The sequence below is a fragment of the Lepisosteus platostomus genome, chromosome 1 (assembly GCF_059453375.1).
Source record: "Lepisosteus platostomus isolate fLepPlt1 chromosome 1, fLepPlt1.hap1, whole genome shotgun sequence".
NCBI lineage: Eukaryota > Metazoa > Chordata > Actinopteri > Semionotiformes > Lepisosteidae > Lepisosteus > Lepisosteus platostomus.
The window spans coordinates 572,759-594,717 of record NC_142611.1 but is presented as its reverse complement, the minus strand read 5'-3'; the positions used below and the strand labels follow the sequence as shown (position 1 = coordinate 594,717).

The 21,959-nt window shown below is 44.6% G+C and overlaps 1 protein-coding gene and 1 long non-coding RNA gene across 3 annotated transcripts in view; one reads left to right on the top strand and one right to left on the bottom strand.

Annotated features, from left to right (window-relative positions):
* The window catches only part of scfd2 (sec1 family domain containing 2), a 145,139-nt gene that overhangs the window by 111,263 nt on the left and 11,917 nt on the right, over positions 1–21,959 (bottom strand). Inside the window, exons 3-4 of one of the 2 annotated variants that reach the window (XM_088628665.1) lie at positions 14,286–14,413; positions 8,230–8,405 (exon numbers count right to left, since the gene is read on the bottom strand). In XM_088628665.1, the coding sequence (XP_088484791.1) occupies positions 8,230–8,405; positions 14,286–14,413 (304 nt within the window). The remainder of the gene's footprint in view (positions 1–8,229; positions 8,406–14,285; positions 14,414–21,959) is intronic. The other variant, XM_088628751.1, reaches the window with a different exon arrangement.
* LOC148677432 (uncharacterized) lies at positions 11,018–12,696 on the top strand. Its single transcript, XR_015941173.1, has 2 exons — positions 11,018–11,224; positions 12,062–12,696. It is a non-coding gene; the product is annotated as an uncharacterized LOC148677432 (long non-coding RNA).

Below are 21,959 nucleotides of genomic sequence, written 5' to 3'. Positions count from 1 at the left end.
ACTTAATAATTTATAAATTAATTGCATATGCACATATGCACAGCAAGTTTCATTACAGTCACAATAAAGTGTAAACAGCCCCACTGTGCAGGAGATCTGGGAGACCAGTCTTCACCCCTTGAACTGAGGGGGACGCCGGGGAGGACAAACTGCACAAGCCCAGAGTGCAATTTAGCCAGTTCAGGCCACTGGGGTTTCCACCCCTACTCTCACACACAGCCACGGCTTCCAACAGGGCCAAACAGGCAGAGCCTCGCTTTAACATTCCCTCCAAAGGATGATGGGTCCTACAGCACCGTGTCCCTCATTACTGTAGTGGGGTACGAGACTGCAAATACTGGTCCAGAGAAAAGACAAGGGCAAGGGCCTATTGGCCCAGTACAACCACTCACGGCAGCAGCCCGAGGGTCTCTCGTCCCAGTACAGACCAGGCACAGCCTGGCTGAGCTTCGGAGAACCGACCAGAACAGGCGACAAGGTGGCAATGATTCAACAACCAGCTGAAAGGCTGTAAAAACAAGAGGCTCCCCCCAGTTACACCCCGAGCCTGAATAGTTTTGCTCTGCAGATGTAGGTCTTGTTGAAAGGTGATGAAGTGCTGATTCAGCCAAAGCTTCGACCATGAAATTAGCTTGAGCATGATTTGTATTTTCCACTGATGTTTTTTATTTTTATATATCAACACTTCAGTTAAAAAACAAACCAAGCACAATACATTAAGACAATGAGCTAAAAAAAAACACATACTCTTCTGAGTTAATCTGAAATATTAATGAAAGCCAAAGAGAGGTTTATAGCTCTGTATTGGACTGTAGTGAAAACTTACTGCTCCTAATGTAGACTCTCTAAGCAGAATCCCTGACTCTCGAAGTTTCCGTTAGTTTTCTAACCACAGGGCTCATTATGCCCAGGCAAAAACATAAAAATCTGCTGCCTTCATTAAATCTAAGCATTTGTCATGGGTAAGTAACTTTGTTATTTCTACTGTAGATTTTTGAGACAAAAAAAAAGAAAAAAGCTCTGAACGTCCCACACAGTATCTCCCCATATCCACAGCAGACAGGCCTGTGGAAGAAACTGGCAGTGCAGTTTCACCCTAAAGTCAACCTTACTCCACTCTCCTCAAGAGAAGTCTCCGTTCCTGTGGATCACAGGGCAAATCGCCTGTCTCGGCTTCTCGGAGTGCAAACCACGCCTGAGCGCCACACTAATGAGGTGCCTCGTTCAATTTACATGTCTTCTGAACACCAGCAGCTGACTAATGCCACAAAAATCGTTCAAACAAGCAAAACTGCACCGTGACAGACCACTCCTATTTAATAAAAGGATGAATAATTCATAAAAAAATAAATTAAACTCTTTAAGATGGATGACTAAGAACAGGCTATGGTAGGAAGAATGTCTGAATAAACACTCAAAACTCCTGTACGTTTCCTTCGTGTTGTGTTTCGTATATAAAGAGAAACCAACAATGTCTTGCTTTTAAATTCATAAAGTGTAAGCTTTAACTCTATTACAATGGATTCCAGATCTGAGGAGCCTTCTGTATGAACACTACAGGAGGACACAGCTCCTAGGTCCCCTTCGCAGAATACTGAGCAGACAAACTTAACACAGGACGAGGGGTCCCCTCCTGCCCAGGACAAGCCGAGACTCCACAGACTGGTCCTGGGGCGGTAAGAAGTGGCCAAACAGGGGAAGGGGGTACACGAATGACACATGGGGAAAGTATTATTCACACCGACACAGCCATGAATTATTCCAGTAGGCTCTTGACTTTAGCAACAATATAAAAAGGTGGATTTTACAATTAAAGTCGGAAAAAAGCATTCATAGTAATGAGATTTGACAGACCCTCTGTCGTCAACAAAAGCGATTTGCTTTTCCAAGTTTTCCCCTACATCACAACGGGAGGAAGTGCATGGAGTGATCCTGTTAATTGTTTAATTTGTTTCATTAATTGCATTTTAGAGGGCTCTTCACCCCCACATTGGCTCACAAAAAAAGGCCTTTAAATACAGGATGGAGGCCTCTCACCCCCCGCTGACGTGCACCCCCACTACACACAGATCAGGTGGGGGAGAGAGAAACCGCTGCGCCAGCTGAATTCAGAGGGGGGCCAGACTACAGGACCTGAGTGGAATTGAGCCAGGACACCAGCGGTAATCCTGGACCACCCCCTTACATGCTGAGGGATCTTTCATGACCGGGCAGTTGGGACTGCGACTTCATGTCTCCTCAGATGGATGGCACCTCCCACAGCACACTGTCAGTGTCGCTGGTCACTGCTGGGGCACTGGACTGGAAATCCTGCTCCAAAGAGAAGAGCACCACCTACAGGGTGACAGCGATGTAGAAACCAATCGAGGCAATGTCGAATGGTAGTTATGTGAGCCATCGTGTTTTAATGTGAGCTCCACGCTCACCTCAGGTCTCCTCTAAGCCTGAATAATTTTGCTCTGCAGATGTAGGACGTGTTGAAAGGGTATTAAGTGCTGATTCAGCCAAGACTTCGACCAAGACTATCAAATTCTCTTGAGCATGGTTTGTATTTTCCATTGAGTCTATTGAAATATAAACAACTTGAGTCCTAACAAAAACAAACTAAGCACAATATGTTAAGACAATGAACGTAATACAAAAAAAAATGGTTAACTTTTCCAAATAGATCTGAGACATTAATTGATGAGAAAGCCAAAGAGAAGTTTATAAATCTTTCTGTTCTTAATGAAGATTCAAGGAGAAGACTCAATGTTAATGGAAGTTTTCTAACCACAATTCTCAAGATGTCTATGGAGAAATATGTTTAAAATCTGTTATAATTGTATCACTGTAAGTATAACTAACAAATAATTGGTGTCGATAAAATGGTTTAATACATTGTGCACAAGAGTCATTTCTATCTTTACTGGTGATTTATGCTTTATGATTTAAAAAGCAAAGATCATTTTCACTTCCTTAAGCAGTACAGATGGGCATTGCTGTACATTTCAAGTGATTTGCTCCCAGACAGCTAGAAGGGATTGAGGACAACTGTTTAACCAGCTGGACTGTGGCTCACAGCATAACTCCTCTTAATTACTGTTTATTCCATATTCAGCTAGCGCATACTTCTGCATTTTAATAGTATAAAACTTGGCTTCAGCTTTGTTGCATGTACAGCAAGAGAATTAGTTATTCATAGCATTATTATTGTTAGTCTCACACTATAAAATGATTTCACAACTGAGAAAATTATCCTTTGCCCTTATTATCAAACATTTTACCAGACTTCTTGAGCTTAATTCTGCCATTGTTCATCTACGACAAAAGCACTTGGAACAGTATCAGTGCAGATACCCGGGAGGCAGCTGCCAGTTATCAAAGCCAACAGGAGCGGGCCAGCTCCTCCAGGGGCTCCAGACTGTTCCTAACGGGATTACACAGAGGGCTGCAGGGCTCTTGTTAATCACCAGCCCAGGCCGCCTGCGCAGTGAAGCCGCTGGCAGAGGCTCCTGGGAAATAAGCTCTGGTCGGGTCTCAGGCCAGGTCTTTTGTGGTCAGGATCCCACACCAAAACCAGGGAATCGCGCTCCGCTCCGCGGTGATGAGCGCTCGGGGGCACGGAGACACAGCTCGGACCGCAGTGACTTCACTGACTTCAGGGCAAGGCTGGGTGGGGGGGGGGTGCCTGCCTGTGTCCATTCTGTCAAAGACGGGGGTGGGGGGTCCCATTATTGTCAATAGCTTTGGCTCTTGGGAGCCCCAGTTCTTTTTGTGTTTTCCTTAAAGGCACAAGTGTTTGTAATTCACATCAGGATATTCTCTTGTTTTGGTCTGAGCCTGTGGTTACGTTTTCCTTAACAATGGTACGCGCAGATCAGACATTATTATTCACTGTAAAATAAGAATATTCTACAGAAGGAAAAGGACAGGGCTGGACTGGCACACAAACACCACCCAAGAAGCACCAAAACCTCATTTCTACATCTGAGCTCTGGCAGCAACTAGATAACCACTTCGGATTACAGTGCTTGGCTTCTTTTTAAGTATAACATACACATTTAAGAATATTCCCAAGTTAATACTTTCACAAAAAAAATACATGCATTAAAATGTTCTCATCCTGAATACTACTAGTACATTTCTGTTCTTGATTTTAAGTATCAAAGCATCAGCTACTGGCATTCGCTAAACAAATCATGTGAATTTCCCTCGAGGAGAAAAATAAAGGTATAGTTCAATTAAGGCAGCATCTGATATTTCAGCCAAACAAACAGCAGAATTTGCGGTGCTGACTAAAATGTTCCTGGAATTCCTGGAAAAAGTGATGCAAGAGGCAGAGCTGGTGAAAGAGGCTGTATTTATTGACAGAGCTGGCACCCAGCAGGCAGCCCCAGCACAGGGCGATCAGATCGCCAGGCAGCATGCCTCAATCATGGCCTCAAATTCACTCGTCACCCCAGTCTGCTCCTGCTGCAGGACGCTGCATCAGTGCATCTGCTCCTGTGGGCCACCCGAGCCTCTGCAAAAATGCGGCAGCTCCAAAGTTAAAGTTAATAAACCTGATGACATTTTTGGTGACTCTGATGCACAGAATTTGTTGGGCTTGTCAGAGGTTCCCTGGGACACATCTTCATCTTTCAAACAAGTTCTAAGTTCCTCAGTTGTAAAAAGTCAGCAGCTGTGCATCCATAATTGTCTGAAGAGTTTACTGGGCTCTACAGACATGTTAGTAAAATGATTTTAACATGTTAAAGCACATGGAACCTCTCCTGACCAACTTAAATAAAACTATTGTACCGGTCAGGAAAATCTTCATGCCAAATCACAGCTTCTTAAGTACAGAACACGAACATATATAAGTATAATATATAATTGGCACACAAAATTATAGGCTCCTAGCTAGAAGTTGCAAACAAGAAGGTATTCTGCTGAAGAAAACTGTTGCTTCACTGCTAAAGTGAATGGATTTTGTATATGGTTGTAAGAGAAGTTCCTGTGCTAAATAATAAGAGTCCATCATTCTATAAAATTGTGAAAAGCAAATAATTTTATGATTTCACCGATTCCTGCAGCATGTGAGAAAACCGAAAGGTTACATACAGTATGAAAGAAGCTCTTGGGCAAATTTTGTTCATCAGGTAATTCAGAACCTAATTCTAGAATGTGAAGGCGTGAAGGCTGAAGAAGGCTCCACAGCCTAAATGTTCTGTCTCTTTTCTTTTCCTTTCAGCATGGAATAAAAATGTACCTGTTCCTTTGCAGCCTACGCATGCAGATGCAGCTACTGTACCTACTTGAACATTTTCAGTACATGCAATGTACAGTATAAAACTGTCAGAGAAGGTGGCAAATCTACACCAAAACATATAACAAATTATGGCACATTAAGGAATAAATCATGAAGACCTTTGGTGATAAAAATGTATTCTAAACAAACAGCAGATTAAACAGAAAAATGGTGACAATATCACTTGTGTGCACAAACACTTAGGAAGAGACTTCTGTGGTGCAAGATCCAGCTGTGACTTGCGGTATCTCTGAAGCTTTTCAGAGTTAGATGGGAGATTGTTACCAAGTCAGCTTATTGTGGGTTAAACCTTTGTTGGAGTTTCTGTCTAAAGAGTAAATTAAGAGTAAAATTTGATATTTTTCTAATAGTGACCTAAGATGACTGTCTGACATACAAAAATTCACATAATCTGAACTCCAACGCTCTGTCTCGTTTGTTGGAACAGGATTAGCGACTGTGGCATCATTTGCTTTATTAACTTTTCCCAGGGCTGTAAATTACTTAATAAGCTGGCTTTTTTCAGGAAATAGATGCAAACCGTGAATGAGAAAATGATCCATTTGAGACGCAGTAATTTTTTCCTTTTTTGGCAAAACTGCCAGACAGCACATTTTGAAATTTGGAGGCAGAAAAAACACAGGACAACAGTCAAACAAGCACAGCAGCCCCCCGTCATAAAATAAAACTCAAACACAGCATAAAACTGAAAAGAGATATTAGGTAATAGTCCCACAGCTCTATATCTAACATATTTCATTAAGTGAACCAAAGCCCAAATGCACTGGATGTATCCATGCAGCCCGGAGCACTACACATGAACACGCAGGCCAATATCTGATTTTGCAGTTTCAGACACAGCTTGGTATCAGATTCATTACTTTGAGAAAAAAAACAACAACAAAGGGATCAGTGGTTAAAGCTCTGAGAGGTGCCGATTCTGCCCTGAAGTTATCTGAAGAACAGCCTTGTTTTCCCAAAACTGCTCATCAAAGGCCACTGAGGAACAACTGGCTGGGTCTTCCCCCCCCCCCCAGGAATGAAAGCACACCAGCGGCTTCAGGGGATGCTCCATGAAACCCCTCTGGCGTGTCCCTCCTCTTCCCTCGGACGCGCTCTTGAAATAAGGCAGCCCAGCCTGGAGCTGGGCTTCCTCGTGCACGTGGACTCAAGCACTGTTGGGCAGCTAACTCTCACTGTTCCTCAGTCTCCTCGGACCCTAGTGGCAGAGAGTCTGCTGCTGTCCGTTCATGTCAATCCTTACTACCATGTTTGAAGGGCTCTGAATTTAGAACCTAAAGAAGTTTACCTTTCCAGAGCAACACTGTCAACACAGGAATTGTATTTTACCAATGCCCTAGACCTTCAAAAGTTTCCTTTATTACAGTGTTTTTCCCTGTACAGGGCTGTAACTGTTTACAAAAACCACTAAGCATGTCTCATTAAAGTTGTTTGTTTATCACAATGAAGTGCAGGGGGCTTGTTTTAATTTCACAAAAGCATTACACAACTCAATTCCCATCTATAGTTTCAGTGAGAAAAAAAGAAATGAAAAAAACCCATATACTGTAACTAAGGCATTCGAAAAGAGAAGGTCTGTCATGAACGTGGTATTTGTCTTCTCGGAAAAAGACGCTGAACAGCGGGGAGTGAGCGGAGTGCGTTGTCAGCCTCAGCTGAAATGTGGAGGCAAACGGAAGTCGCACACTGCTCACGTTACAGCCGTCTCCCCCGCCAGCACGGCCTTCCTGCCTCTGTGGCTCCTGTTCGGACCCAACACTCCCATGTGCCCCTGCGACACGGTACAGAACCAGAGTCCTGACACTTAAAGCAAACGCCACCTCCTCGGGTCTTAACAAAACAGTAACAACTGCATTTAAACAGCGCTGTTCATCCAAAGGGTCCCGGCGAGGTTTGCCCAACCGGAGGGGACCCCCCTTCAAACAGCACCGCGCTGCCACAGCCCCTGGGCGACACACAGCAGCCTCACTGCTCCGCCGATCAGGGAATCAGGCAGAGGAATGAGGATCTGCTTTACCGGCTGAGTTAAGGGGGCACTTTCGGGACCAAGATGGCGCAAGCACAGAGAGCCATCAGGTAGCACACCGGGCCTGACACCCCTGCTCTGTACATGACAATAATCCAGGATCAGATATCATTATTGTTGCGCTTCTCCGAACAGATTCTGAGGCCACGTTGTCCTTTCTGCAGTTTGGTGACCAAATTGAGCACAATATTCTGAAGGAGGTCTTTCTAGTGTGACTGAGCAGAAGCTCCCATGATTTAAACTTTACATTTCATGATACAGAACAAAGCCTTCTGTTTGCCTTTTTACGCATTGTCTTGATGAAGACCCAGAAGAATCTCTCAGATCCCTTTCATGTAGATTTTCCTGCCCATGAGATTTTTAGATTGTTTTTGCGACCTGCAACACACCACTGTTTATATCTGCCCCGTCAGATCAGGCATCAGGTGCTGCCAAGTGACGTCAAGTGTTGGCAGCCCGTGATGTGAGCAGCTCCCCGTGGGAAGAGCCACAACCCCCCCCCCCGCCAGGGTTGCTGATGATGTCATAAAAGGTGTGAAAAGGGTGGGCAGGCCAGTCCGGCTATTACATCATCGCCTTCTCAGAAGTCGAGCTCATGATCTCAGCTTCATTCATTTGCAGTACAACATCCAGGGGGGGCACAGGCAAAGTCATAACACTTCTGTTTTTCTGGGAATCTGGCAAAGCTGGTAAAAATCCAGTCCACGTACACTGCCTTGCGATGGAAGAACTAGATTTGGAACTAATGCTATGTGAGGCCTCTATGGGTTTAGAGTGGCCACGCTTCAGGAACGAAATAAGCACTACATTCATTATGCAAATCGAAATTTCCAGAGTGGGATGTGTAAGGGGCTCTTGTTTTTAACACTGCACCTCTTCCTACGGCACAAGGGGTGAAAACGGGTCCCACCTGTAGGAGGAGCCGCTCCAAGGCAAGGAGGGTGTCCCACTTGGAGAGGCTGGGGTGCCGCAGTGCCTGCGCTGTGGCCAGGGAGAGCTGGAGAACTCCGCAGTGGCTCCGCAAGGCCTTCCAGCTCCTCCTGAACAGCTGGATGTGGGCAGAGAGCTGCTCCGGTGTCACGCGGCCTGCAGGGAGAACAGAGGTGGATGAGGAGCAAAGCCCGACTGCAGTTCTCGCAGGGTCTGCTCACTCCTGCGCCTTGTGGGGTCCTGAGAAGCAGCTGTTTAGGAAAAGAAAGAAACGCAGAGAAACACCAGAAATCGGACTCTAATTTAATTGTACATGCCACACCCACAGCCAGACAGGATGTGCATTAGCAAAACAACACGCCGTACTGTTATCAAAAAGAGGAAGGAATGGGAAAGAGAGAATGATGGTAGACAGCTGGTAAAAGTAAAAGCAATTCATAGATAAAACAGAGGAAGAGACCAGGTGTCATTACGAGGACTAAACGCCTGTACACAGTTCCGCTGCTCCCATTTGTTCTTAATCTGTTCTGGTAGGAGTTATTGGGTTGATGTTTTGAGCCACAACTGCATCTCCTATTGAAACTTCTGAGTCCTCATGACCACTGCCAAATCTCTGAGATCAGAAACAATGTTAATAAGCACTTTGATTTTATGCAGCCAGATAGATACTGGTAGCTGTTTTGTGAACTGCCTGTTTCTTTTTCTTGAAACACCCTTATAGACCTATATCCTGGACTTCAAAAGGGATGACTTGGAAATTTTGACAGAACCATAAAATGGACTACTTGTATTGTGTACTGCCTCATAAAACGAAGGCATAAGGTGAACTCAGACGTTTACAAGGAAATCTACGTTTTAAAATAACTGATGGCTTTCCTTTACTGCTTCATTTCAGATCTTCAATCTTCTGAAGTGTACATTTTTAGAGTACATGCACTGGGTTCTGCAGGCGTGCACTGGGTTCTGCAGGCGTGCACGGCCCTGGCTGATCCTCCTTTTTACTGGCAAAGTGGATCTTTCACAATGAGCTACTGCTCCAGAACAGCAATTCTCACTGTTTTCTCCAATTGTCTTGACACACATTGAAGAGAAACAATTATCTATAATTATCTATGGAGGTAAAATAGTTTGACCACGAATTTTATGATGTAATCTTAGACAAATTTTATTTAAGAAAATAAAATTTGATTAAAAACAACTGCGTAACTGCAAGCCATACTTCCACCATGTCCACGTGACCAGTGTCTTACACAGCCTGCAGTAACTCCGACCACTGCCTTAAAAACACAGCACAGAAGCTGCAGAGTATATCTGGACATCCTTTTTCCATATAATATCACGATTCAGTCCAAGAAGTCAATCTGAAATTGACACAAATCACATGCACATCTTTAATGTAATGGAAAAAACTTTACATATTTCATTTTTTTATTTTTAGTCAAATAAAAGGTTTGCACAACCCATCATTCAGTGTGCAGATCATCTGGCTACAGAAACAGGATTAGAACGTTATAATAATGTTCGAAATGATTCAAGATAAGAACAGAAGACAAAGGGGAAACATGGAAGGTGCCCCTGTGAATCTCCTCGGAAAACCTAAAGGAAAGCCTCATTCTTCCATGTTATGTAGTGGATACCAGAAGATCTGTAAATCAACATTCAGATTTAGACATCCTACAACATGCAGAAATGCCCATCTGAGCTTGAAAGCGAGCTGGTGTAACGGTTACTGCGCTTGCACTTATTAGCTAGTAATAAACTCAACTTCTTGTGTTGACCTACCGAACCAGAAGCAGATGTGCAAGTCATTCTTTATTTAAAATGTTTTCCTAAGGGGGGGGGGAGTCTTGAGATATACTCAGACATAAAGCATGACTGGCATGATGCACAGCAGAAACCAAGCACGCCGACAGACAGAATCATGAGACCAGCTCTAATTCCTGTTTCTCGACCACTTTCACCTCCTGCAGAAAGGGCACTTTGAAATGAAGCATGTTTGAAAGTACACGTGGAATCTGAAATTAAACTTCACTCAAGCAATGATTATGGAAAAAAAAACCTTCCAAAACATTTCCTGTAAGTGTTTGACAATGATGACCTGAAAATAAAAAGAATCTGACAACTAAGGCTCTCCTTTAGGAAATATTGATGGTGAACAAGACTGCTCTAAACAATTAAATATCAGAAATTCAAACATATCACAAGGACATGCAGTTATGAAAGCAGTAGACAACCGTTGCTTAAAAAATAAGAATAAGACCTTTATAGATCATGATTGGGACATAGAGGTTACGTCTGCAGTTTATTGTTACTGAGTCAGTTGATTCTGATTGAGGAATAGAGCTTTTGTTTCTGTTACGATTTGTTGAGGGAGTCCTCTTACACAGTCACTTCACTGAGAATATGCCTTAACCCCTATCTTTTACAAGGAGACTGCTAGGACTGTGAACAAAGGCAGTTTGTTTGTTCTAGTTCACTTTAATATGCGTTTCAAAATTGTAAAGAAGTCCAAAAATATCCAGACGTTGAAAAGCCCAACTGCCAAAAGACTTTCCTGCTAAAAACTGAGGTTTGCCAGAAATCACTCATGTTCCAGCCGTTGAACTGAAGACAATGCACTCGTCCAGGCTACAGCCTGTTCCTTATTTACAATAAAATAACAAACCTGTGTGTCTCTGCAGATCAGGGCTGTAACCTGATACAAACCCCAAATGTGAAGTAATTTTCAGTTCGAGTTTAACTCTGTGCTGCATTTCATAACAGGCTTTCGTTTCGGACACAAGCGTGGAGCCGCTGAGCGGAGCGATGTGACGGATGGGTCCTCGTGCCTAGCCGTCACGAAAGACCGCTCGCCCGTGGCTGCCCCCCCGTGCCCGGCGGGCGGGACGCCCCCCCAGCCGGGCCATTGCTTCAGTTCGGCGGGGCTGAAGGAAACGAGCGTCGGCGCCAGCTGCACGCGAACGTGCTCCGGGAAGGTAAACAGAGCGAAGCCTGTGGAAGGGCCTGGGAACTACCCACCGTCTCCTGCTAGTTACCGACACGGATTAATGCTGACAATTGCTGGCTGACAGTAAAAACACTGCCACATAAATAATAAACTTTCCACCTTTATTTAACCAAAACTCTATCTGTAATATAGTACCGCCTTTCTTGTAGTGGCTTTATAATTAATAATATCGCCTCAGGCATGTTCAGCTCACTTATTGTGTGGAGACCATATGTTGTTTTGTTCACTCGAGCAGTGTGCACAGAGACACTAGGCCTTATGTACAGATCCAACAGAGAATTGACTGTGGTAAAAACCTGCCAAAGCCCAGAGGCGAGGAAGACATGCACCGTCCTTTCTGAATAACAAGAACACTAATCAGTTCTTCATTACTGTGGCTTTCCACAATCATGTTCCATTTCAAAGTGAAATATACTGCCCCTGTGAATTCTGACCAGCTTCCTGTGTGACATATACATTTTGTAGGTTTGAAGATTGAGAAATGTGTTCTCTGTTTTCACTGTTCTAAGGTTGTAAAATGTCCCTTTCAAAATCTTTAACAATTATGTTTTAACACTACTGTGCCCAAGTGCCAGCATGTTCTCTCCTCTTCTACATAATCCACAGTAAAACGTTTTGATAAAAATACTGTTTATGTTTATAAAATTTCATTGCTCAAACACTTCAAATAACAGCCAAAATGCTGTTGTAAATTTCCAAATGCAGCTCCAATTCAGTGACGAATATTGGATCATTTAATACAATAAAATAATGTTTTTTGTTAATCAACTCCTATGTTTTTCACCCTTGCACTTTCTCCCTGCAGTGAAAGACACGATGGGGAAGGGGCTGACAGCAACAGCTTCTTGACCCTCAGAAAACCCAACACAAACGCCTGATCTACACAAAAGGACGGTCCTGTGCTCGGAAGCTGAGCGATGGATGCTGAAAGCTGGTCGTTCGTCACTCAGCAGAAATCCTGGTCGGGGATGTTAAAACTTCTGAACACGTCGAGCTACTCCCAGCGTCTTGCGCCGAAACGCACACACACACATAAATTCCAGGAGCAAAGCTTTCGTGTGGTGATGGAAAGCAGTATTACGAAAATGCTTCATTCCTACACATTTACGAGAACTGTCCCTTTTTGACACGGTGCAGGAGGAAGCTGGATGGAACCCAGCTCATCTGGCTGCTGGGCCTTCAGAGTCTGAAGGAAATGCATCTTTGTTGTTGTTGGGTTTTGCTAGTTCTTTTCTTGAAATGTTTTAAGACGGGAATGTTTATAAAAAAAAAATCTGTTGACTTATTCTGCTGACTATAACAGAATGCTGGTCTTTTCACTGGATTTACCTATATTTTTCCCCACTGTGGAGTTAATTACTTGTAATGCAACCCAGCGAAAGACACTGAATGTCTTCACACTTTCCCAATATTGTTTCTGCAATTACACACAGAACAGACTTCCTGTCTTTTTTTTCTTCTTGTTGCATGACATTTTACACAATTCTAATCCCAAATTAATACATTAACAATGGAAAACCGACAGGACGCCTTGTCAGCTGTTCTTCCAGCGCTATCTGCCAGTACGAGCAAGCTGACACGGCTCCAACACAAACCGAGGCCAGCCTGTGAGAGCTTGGCGGCGCTCTGCCTTGACGCAAAGTCAACAAGCCAGGTTTCAGAGGGGGTTTTTCTCTGAAACAGAGCTTTATCCCAGACTTAGGCTGCCAGATTTATAGTATTGTTAGTCAAAGTTATCTGTCAGCAATACGGGACTTTTTATGACAGGAATTGCCCTGGTTTCACTGAAATTGTCTCATTTTGATGTCTGTGGTTAGTTATCAAAAAATTAAAATGAAACTGTGTTGCGTTAACGTGCAGATGGGCCTGAAAGCTACAAACCCCACCATGGGAGCTAGACAGTGTGGCTCCTCATTAGGACAAGCCTGAGGGCTGTCTCTGAAAACCCTTTCGCTTGCCGAGAGATGAAACCCTGTCATTTCTCTGCAGTAAAAAAAAAGTCCTTAACTGTTGTGGAGGAGAAATATTGTGGGTGCTTTTTTCTCATCCCGACATATTCCTGAATACTGTGCTTCATTTGCAAAACGGCAGAAAGCACACTCCAAGTGCTACATATGGTTTAGATTTCCTTGAAAAGCCACATATGCAAACCTGCATCTCTTCAGCGGGAGGAGAGCGAGCGAAGGGCCTGCAGGGGGCGCTGTGTCTCTTTCCAAAGCAGCTGGTTTCTGGAAACCGATCTCAATCATCTACTTTCCGTCTCTTAAAGGGTCTCAGCGAATTTGTGCATTTTTTCTCTTACATGACAAGAAACAAAAACCAGCAGAAAGTCGGCACGTCACCTAATGAGTGTTTGTGGTGAAGAGTGCGAGCATCTCAGAGTGTTTGAACTGTCTGTACTTAATGAAACTGAGTGTTTCAGGATTGTTGACAGGGGCCCAGCTGTGACATGAACAATAACAGAAAGACTCTGCAAGGAGCCTGAAGAGTACAGTGGTCTCACCTCTCACTGCTCTCATCATACTATTCCCATTCACAGAGACCCGCTGTTCCTACACTACTGTAGCACCGGCTCCACCGACACCGAAGACACGCGATACATGAGAGCACACACACCTCCTCACATGGCAGGGGTTCGGGGCTGTGAAAGTCACAGTATGAACACTGACACCTAGCCTCACAGCCAGCAAAACTGCTTTTTTTTTGGGGGGGGGGGGGGGGGGAACACAAGAGTCACAAAGCATTAAAATACCTCAGCAAATGATGACGTTAATAGGATTGCCAAATTACTTCTGAGGAATGTTTCTGATGTGCTCAATTAGAGGCAGGGGCTTGGAACAGCGCTTTGCTCAAGAGCCTCACTGTGCACGGTCTGGCTGGCTTACTGGCAGCAGCGCCCGCCCTGCATGCGAGTCGCTCCCCTCTCCTGGGAAGAGAGCAAGGGGGCGAACATGTTCCTGGAGTCCTCTGTCATTAGCATCCCTCCCTCCTGCCTGAGGGTCAGGGAGGGACTGAGCAACGCTCCTTACCCAGGCTCATTTTAATGGGCAGGTTCTCCTTGCTGGCAGCCTCCACCAGGTGTCTCCGCACCTCCATCACCGCCTCCTTGTGCTTGGCGCTCAGCATGGACTCCCAGAGGGCGCGGGCTGCGGGGTCACTGCAGGGAAACAAGAGTGCCGGAGTCAGACGCTGCCCACCCTCGGAGCGGTTCCCCCACAGCGGGCAAAGGAGAGGGAGCCATCGGGCCCCTTCCCTTCCTTCTGCGCATCCCGGACGTCAAGGGGAGAGGGCAGACTTGCCCGACATTCCCCCAGCCCTTACAGCATCAGAATGTCACAGCCATCTGACCCCCATCCCCAGGGTCTCACTCAGCAATAGCGAACGCTGCGCACTGTGTGTGGCTCCTGAAGTGGGCTACGCATGCGAGATACTGTACATGTCACACTTGTGAGCTGTCGTGTCCCTGATTACCCTTCAGGCTGCAGATTAAAGTGGAAGTGTAAGCCTGGAGCTTTTCTGCTCGTCCGGTCCCCTGTCCACACATCATCAGAATGGGTCTCCTTTTTCGAGAGGCTGCCATCCTGTCTCAGCACACGCCGCTCTTAGCCTGACCTGCTCGTGCCTCTAGATCGGTGGTAACGTGGACACTCGCCTCTAGTTCCAGCTCAGATGTTTTTGTTTTGAAAGCTTCTTTTGTCACAAAACAAAACGTTCTTTGGCTTTGTGTTCATACAAGAGCTCCGTGATCATAAACCTTAATGAATGTTGCGGAAAGGAAGAGCCACAGCCCCCAATTTCAGAAGGTGATTTATTTGGCTGGAATACGGCAAACTAAAGATAGAATATCACAGTCCCGTTTCTTAAAAACAAACTGACATGGAGCCCGAGTTTTAAGCCATGCTGTTTTTCTTCTTTTCTTTCAAAAGGAAAAAAAACCTCCTTTCCCTCGTAACTGCTACCATATGTTTAATATCAGATGTAATCTGTTCCATTCCTAAACACTGCGGCCTGAGAAGGGGGCTCCGATTGAGCAACACGATTTTAAAGACAAGGAGAGACAAAGGAGAGAACAAGCTCGAGAGGGGAAAAAAACGCTCATTTAATATTTTGTTTTTCCAACTGCTTGTGGTTCATGAATTATGGGAAGGACAAAAGAATTTTTGTAAAAGGCACAGATTTGGCATGACAGAACAAAATTAGAGAAGACTGTTTCTTTAAACTTTCTCAACAGTTAGTGGAATTAAAATATTTTTTGGGAATTTTGCCTGACAATCTTGATCAATTCCGTTTTGCTCTAAGAATTGTAACTGAACTTATTATTCAGAATTATTAGAAGGTATCTGAAACTTGAATTAGTTGAAACAGGTCTGACACATTTACCGGTAGAAGGTTTTTTTATATATAAATCAAGAATCGAGAAATAAAATGGATACACGTCAGAAGCAGATTGTGAAGAAATCCTGCAAAGTCCTGAGATGTTATCTTTGAGGACAATAAAACTGTAGCTTTACCATTTTTGGAATCTACAAGGATGAAAAAAAGACAAACTTTGTGATAAATCTTCCTCACGTGGGCTGGATTTAAAAACAAATCAATAAATAGCTCATGTATGTTAACTCCCCTCATAAAAACAGCACATTTGGAATGCGTTTTACGTGGCTCGCCCATTTTGTCATTTCTGACTGCGTCCCATGCAAGAAGCCCTAACTTTGGCCAAAGTGTGTGTCTGGATCACAGTATGGTTTCAATTGTCTGACCCCCCCGCCAGATCCCCCCAGTCGATGCCTGAGCCCGAGGGACACGGAGAGACAGACTGCAGCCCCAGCCCTGCCCCCGGTCACCAGAGCCCCCGAACACAGCTATCTGACTGGCCCTCTGGGCTGGGAGGACGGGGGCTTATGGGATACCACTTGGCGAGCGATTCCGAGATGGTGAGAGTAGCTCCTCAGAGATTTAGGCCTTGATTTACTGTGGTATGTTAGTATTTTGTATTATTTTCTCCTAAAAATAAAAAAAACACAACCTAATCGTGGAAGCAGAAACTGCATGCTTTGAGTTATTTTCAATTAACTTCATGAAGACACGGGGCACAAAGGCGAGCACGAGCTGTGGAACCCATTTGGTTTCTATCGTTTGCCATCACCAGTGCCGCCATTTTAACAAGACCAGCCCGGTTCTGAAAAACACATAACCAAGGCCCAGGAAAGCCAGCGGCACCTCTGCCAGCCACAGGGCCCCCTCCTCCCCCAGCACTGACCGAGAGCTGCTGGAGAGACGCGAGTGACTCAGGCTGCCTGCAGGCACCGAAGAGAGACTAACCCTCAGTCAACCTGAGCTGCTTCAACAATCAGCTGTGAAAACACTCTCACGATTAGGCAATCACCAAGCTCATGTCTAACACCCCCCCGGCGCTGATGAGAATTCAGACCTCAATGTCAGTTTTAATTTTTCCCGCTTTTTTCAACCAGCGATTAAACAATGTTTTGCCAAAGAGAGAGCGCAGTTTTACTGGAAGAACTTGACAAATGACAAATGATTCATGTCCCCCACCACAGATTTTCTTGCTTACATTAAAACCCACAAAGAGAATTGCGCATCCTCAGTTGGGCACGCGATACCTGTTCAGAGCTCAAAGCGGTCAGGCTTTTATTTCAAAGCCTATTACTATCATCACTGTAATGGTTGCCGAGGTCAGACTCTTAAAACAACGCAGAACAGTACGCAGACAAGCTCGTTTATCACTGGTTAAACAGTACAACACACCCAGCCTGCAGGAATTTGGCCCTGGAGATGCCAACTCCACCATTGTGTGTGGGGTCCATCTTTGCTCCCTCATTAAAACGCTCAAGATGGAGCAGGTTCCTACCAGTCTTTACAGGGCTGTACCCACTGGCTGGGAAAGCGCTGATGGAGCACCCATCCAGGAGAAGGGGAACATAACCCAACCAGGTAACTGCAAACCAGCAAGTCCTGTTTCCATCACATGTAGGCCTAAGGTTAATGAAACTATAAGTAAACCCAAACTAGAGGATCAATCAACAGGACTATACTGTATATAGAGCATATAAATAGAGCAGGAGACAAAATACAAATAGATGAGGACCACTGCTTTTCCCAATTCATAATGACACTGTAAAAGGGACAGACTATTCTGATGGCATTCGAATATCAACAGGTGGGGAGTATTACATAAAGGTAGCAGAAACAGGCAGCTTAAAAGATAGGACAAACTAAACCTGAGGAATATCCCTAAGAAAAAACCTTGGATGTTTACATTTAATCTTTTATTCGGTTACATTTGCTAGACAGTGAGGGGAAGCAATAAAGAAGATAAACAGAATTAATTTAGATCAGGGCATGTTATGTCAACATTGTTCAATGCACTGCCAAAACCTAATTTAGAGTATTGTGTACACTTTTGGTCACTACATTGCAAAAAAGATATTGCTGCCTTGGAACCAGTCCAGAAAAAAGCAACTATGTACATTCCCGGAGTTAAAGGAATGTCCATCCTGACTGGCCGAAAGAACCAATTTCAAAATCCTCCAGTCATCACTAAAGGGAAAGTCTTACTCTTCTTTATAATCTATTTTATACTCATAATGTTAATGACCTCCCCACCCCTCTGTTACCCTCCTGATATGCAGCTCTGATATCCTGGATTTGAAGATTTCACCAAATCAAATACAGTGATTTCATTATTTCGCTGGAGTCAACCGATACTCCTGACACAGTGGAAAAAGCACATGAATGTGCAAAGAGGGCAAAGAGCCGAGTTCAGACAGACCCTGGACTCCCAGAATCGCACAGCACCCACGCCAGTTTCTTCTCAGAACATCTAAACATTCACTAGGTGGCCATTTCTGTCTCTGCAAAGCTACCATAAGGAACATTCAAGTCCAAGATAAATACACTGCAAAACCACATTAAGACATTCAGAAGTCCACTTAGGTTCATAGGGCTGCGTTTTATTTTTACCTCAGCCAAAACAGAACCACCCTGTGCACTGTAAGGAGTTCAGCTCCCACAGAACAGGGAGTCTGGCGGGTTCCGGTTTACACATTCAACATCTCTGCCGCGAGGTCAGTGTGTCATGTCATCAAAAACTTAACAGCATTTAGGAAAAACACAAGCAACAGAAAGCAGTTTGGAGATGAGTAATTTCTGGATATGTCAATATATTAAGAGCCCCCAGACAAACAGACAAGAGACAGATGTCCACCACCTCCACTGACCAGAGCAAAATCCCCACATCATCACCCTGCTGACAACCAGTCCCATCCACAGTCACCATCACCCCCCGGCCTGACAGAGGCCCTGCTGGAAGAAGAACGGGATGCGACTGGGCTGCAGACACGACCGACGTCAGCGGGAAACGCATCTCGCTTGCTGGTCAGGCCCTTCCTCCTGCGCGCAGACACCTGGCAGGTATGCGCTGATGGCGAATGCGCTCTGCAGTGTGACCTCCTCAACAGAAAAGAATCTAGGAAGCTCGGGAACAATCTACTACTACATCCTTTATAGCCCAATCTCTGTTAGTGTAGTTTACAACTCCAGTCTGTGAGGTATTTATAGCATGATCGCATTTAGAGTACTTATAGTATGATCAGCCCCTCCACAGGACAGGACGAGGAGGTAGGCAGCCGTCCCAGTGTTGTGGAAATGTAGCAGTGATAAGCACACTGTTGTTATTTGGGGTGGGTGGTTGTAACTGTATCATTAATTGAGGTGTAATTGATGACAATTACTATACATCAGCCCCATTGAGCACCAAGTGCAGTTTAAAAAGCTTATCTAGGAAGCACTTTAACTTTAACAGCACTGGAGAGCATAACGCTAATGAAAAAATAAACATTTGCCAATCTGCAATTTACCCAGCGTACAATAAAGAGGAACCACAAAGTCTGACCATTACAAAGGGTATAATGTTAAAACCCAGCATTTTTTTGAATAAAAAGAGGAGGGGTGGATTTCCTGTGTGCACGACAAACCTCAGGCCACTCCGCTGGTGCGATGTGCTGCAGACTCAGCCGTGTCTGTGTGCTTTGGCAGCAGCCCAGGCCTGTAGAGGCCACAGTCTGATTCACGAGTGAAGGGTTAGGGTTGGGGCAAGGCAGAGAGCGGTGGCTGTCAGAAGGACCAGGTCTTGCCATGCTCATGGATGGAACCACAAATCTCTCTGCCTTTCTCTTGCAGGTTCACTCATGGTATGTCTGTATTTCTTTGCTCTTGAAGTTCATAAGGCTAGCATATTCCAACAGCTAAGTGTCCGTTTCGTTTGCTCTTAACCAACTGAAGCCCTTTTTCCAGTCTATAATACTTTGTCCAACATACTGCAGGTCACATAACATCTGTATGATATCCACATTTCCAAGACATTTGTTTTTCATAGTGCAGAGCTGAGACTTATTAAATTTAGAAAAACAGCATGCCGGAATTACCTTCTATCCAGCTTTAGTGGGGCAGAGGACATGCCTGCATCTGTGGAAGTGCGTATATTCCACTTGCTTATAGATAGATACTTTATTAGATAGAGGTAAGATGTAATTGATCCTGAAGGGAAATTGATGTGTTACAGCAGCCCAAGACAAGCAAAAAGACAGACATCAGAATAGACGAAACATTAGAATAAGTACAGTAATACAAAATAAATATAAAATACAGTCAATAAATACATACATAGGTGTGTGCAAAATATGATCATAGTCATAAAATACGTGCAAAATGTGCATAGGTATATACAGATTGAGTGTCCAAAAAGTACAATGGAGCAACATGCTGTCCATAGAGGAGCAGATGAAGGGCTAGCAGTCCTAGCCTAGGGCAGCGTTATACACCCTGACAGCCGCCGGGAGGAAAGACCTGCGGAAACATTCCCTTGAACACCGTAGCTGGAGCAGTCTGCTGCTAAAAGTGCTCCGCTGCCCAATAACAGTCCCATGAAGCGGATGAGAGGCATTGTTCATGATGGCTATGAGCTTGGTCAGGCTGTGAGCTTATTGATCCCGTAAGGGAAACTGCAGATATAATGTGACACACAGCTGAGTGGTTTGCAACTAACCCACATCCTTGCTCTAACATGAGCGTAGTGAAAACAAGCCCGGAGGAGAAGGTTAAAGAGAATAAATATGTCACCGGGCATTAAGATCAGGAGGCGTGTGCACTCTGGCCCATGCTCATCTGCCTGTGTACAAGATCCAGGACGGGTGGATCATGCAGATTGTAAAGACCGTCAAGCCCACAGTAACATCCCTAGGAATGGACGGCTTCATGCTAGTGCTCGGTACAGCAGGACAAAACCACTACTGGCCCTGTCAAACAGGAGGCCGCGGGTTCCAGGCTGTCCCTGTCCCAGCACCTGCGGCCTGCCACCTGCGCTGGTGCACGAGAAGGTAAGAAAGGTGGCAGAGCACCTGTGTAATTAGCGGCTTGCTGATTGTTCATCAGCGGGATCTCACCAGGCTGTTTCCTGAAAGAAGCTGGGGTATCGGCTTGCTTGCTCCCGACTGCCACCAACTCAAGAGTCCAGCAGCTCAAGCCGCCTTGATTCACCATCAATCGGCGAGATCCACACCATCCGCTGGCGCCATGAAGCCATGCTACAATGTTTTTTTCTCACTGCTACATATTTATTGTCCCACAACATTTTTATTGTTCCTGTTATTATTATGTATTACATTTGACATGTACTTTCTACATTGTTTGGTGTTGCCTGTTGAACTGTTTATGTCCCGAGAGATCAGTGTGAATAAGAATCGCAATGTACGTGTACATAAGGCAATAAACTCCTCTACTCTACTCTGTTGTCAGCAATACTTCCTTTTCGGTCCGGAAACACAAAACAAAAGCAAAGACGATATCTGCCGTAAGAAGCCCATGCTCGTTCCAGACAGTTTTGTAAGGAGAGGAACAGACATGTATTTCCAGTGATCCAAGTGCAACACTGTCCGCAAGAGAAGGAGTGGGAAAAAAAAATGAAGAACTTCTCCTGGAGTTAGACAGTAGCTTTGTTATGACATTGTGAGCCCATATTTAAAAAGGAACTGCAATGAATTTTAAATAAATCCTACAAGGGAAGTGGTTAATAGTATAATTCTCCTAATTTAATTAAAGAAAACATGAAAAACACTGTATAGTATTTTTGCCAGATGCTCTCTCTGAGCTTCCAGTTCAGCACAGTCATCCTCTTGACAACTTCCTGAAGGGCCAGAGCTGTCACCTTCTGTGCTTAATCAAAACCAGCTACGAGAGAAAGCAGGCCTTGAACATTATCTGGCTTCAGAAGAAGACAAATAAGATGACACACATAGCACTCCAAGCACATAGAATGCATGACCTGACCTCCACTTCGTGCACACAAGAAAGCTAAAAGATAGATTTATCAATATTAAGATCATTTTGGACAAAGCCCCCAGTACTGAAAATAAAAGTGCTTCTGGTCAGAATTACAAAGTTGAAATCCTTATCCAGTCAGACAATATCACTTTCTCTGAAGGAAAGCAAGAACAAGGTCCATGAACAGTTTTTAGGCATCTCTGTGATCTGGGCTGTGCAACCTGGAGGGGGGGCTGAACTCTGACCCCTGGACCCCAGGGCAGAGAGGGGCAGCTCGCACTCAGCATGCCAGTCTGTTCACCTACACACGCCTCCAAAAGACTGGACACACTGTATCTATACTGAGTACCAGAAATGTTAAATCCAGA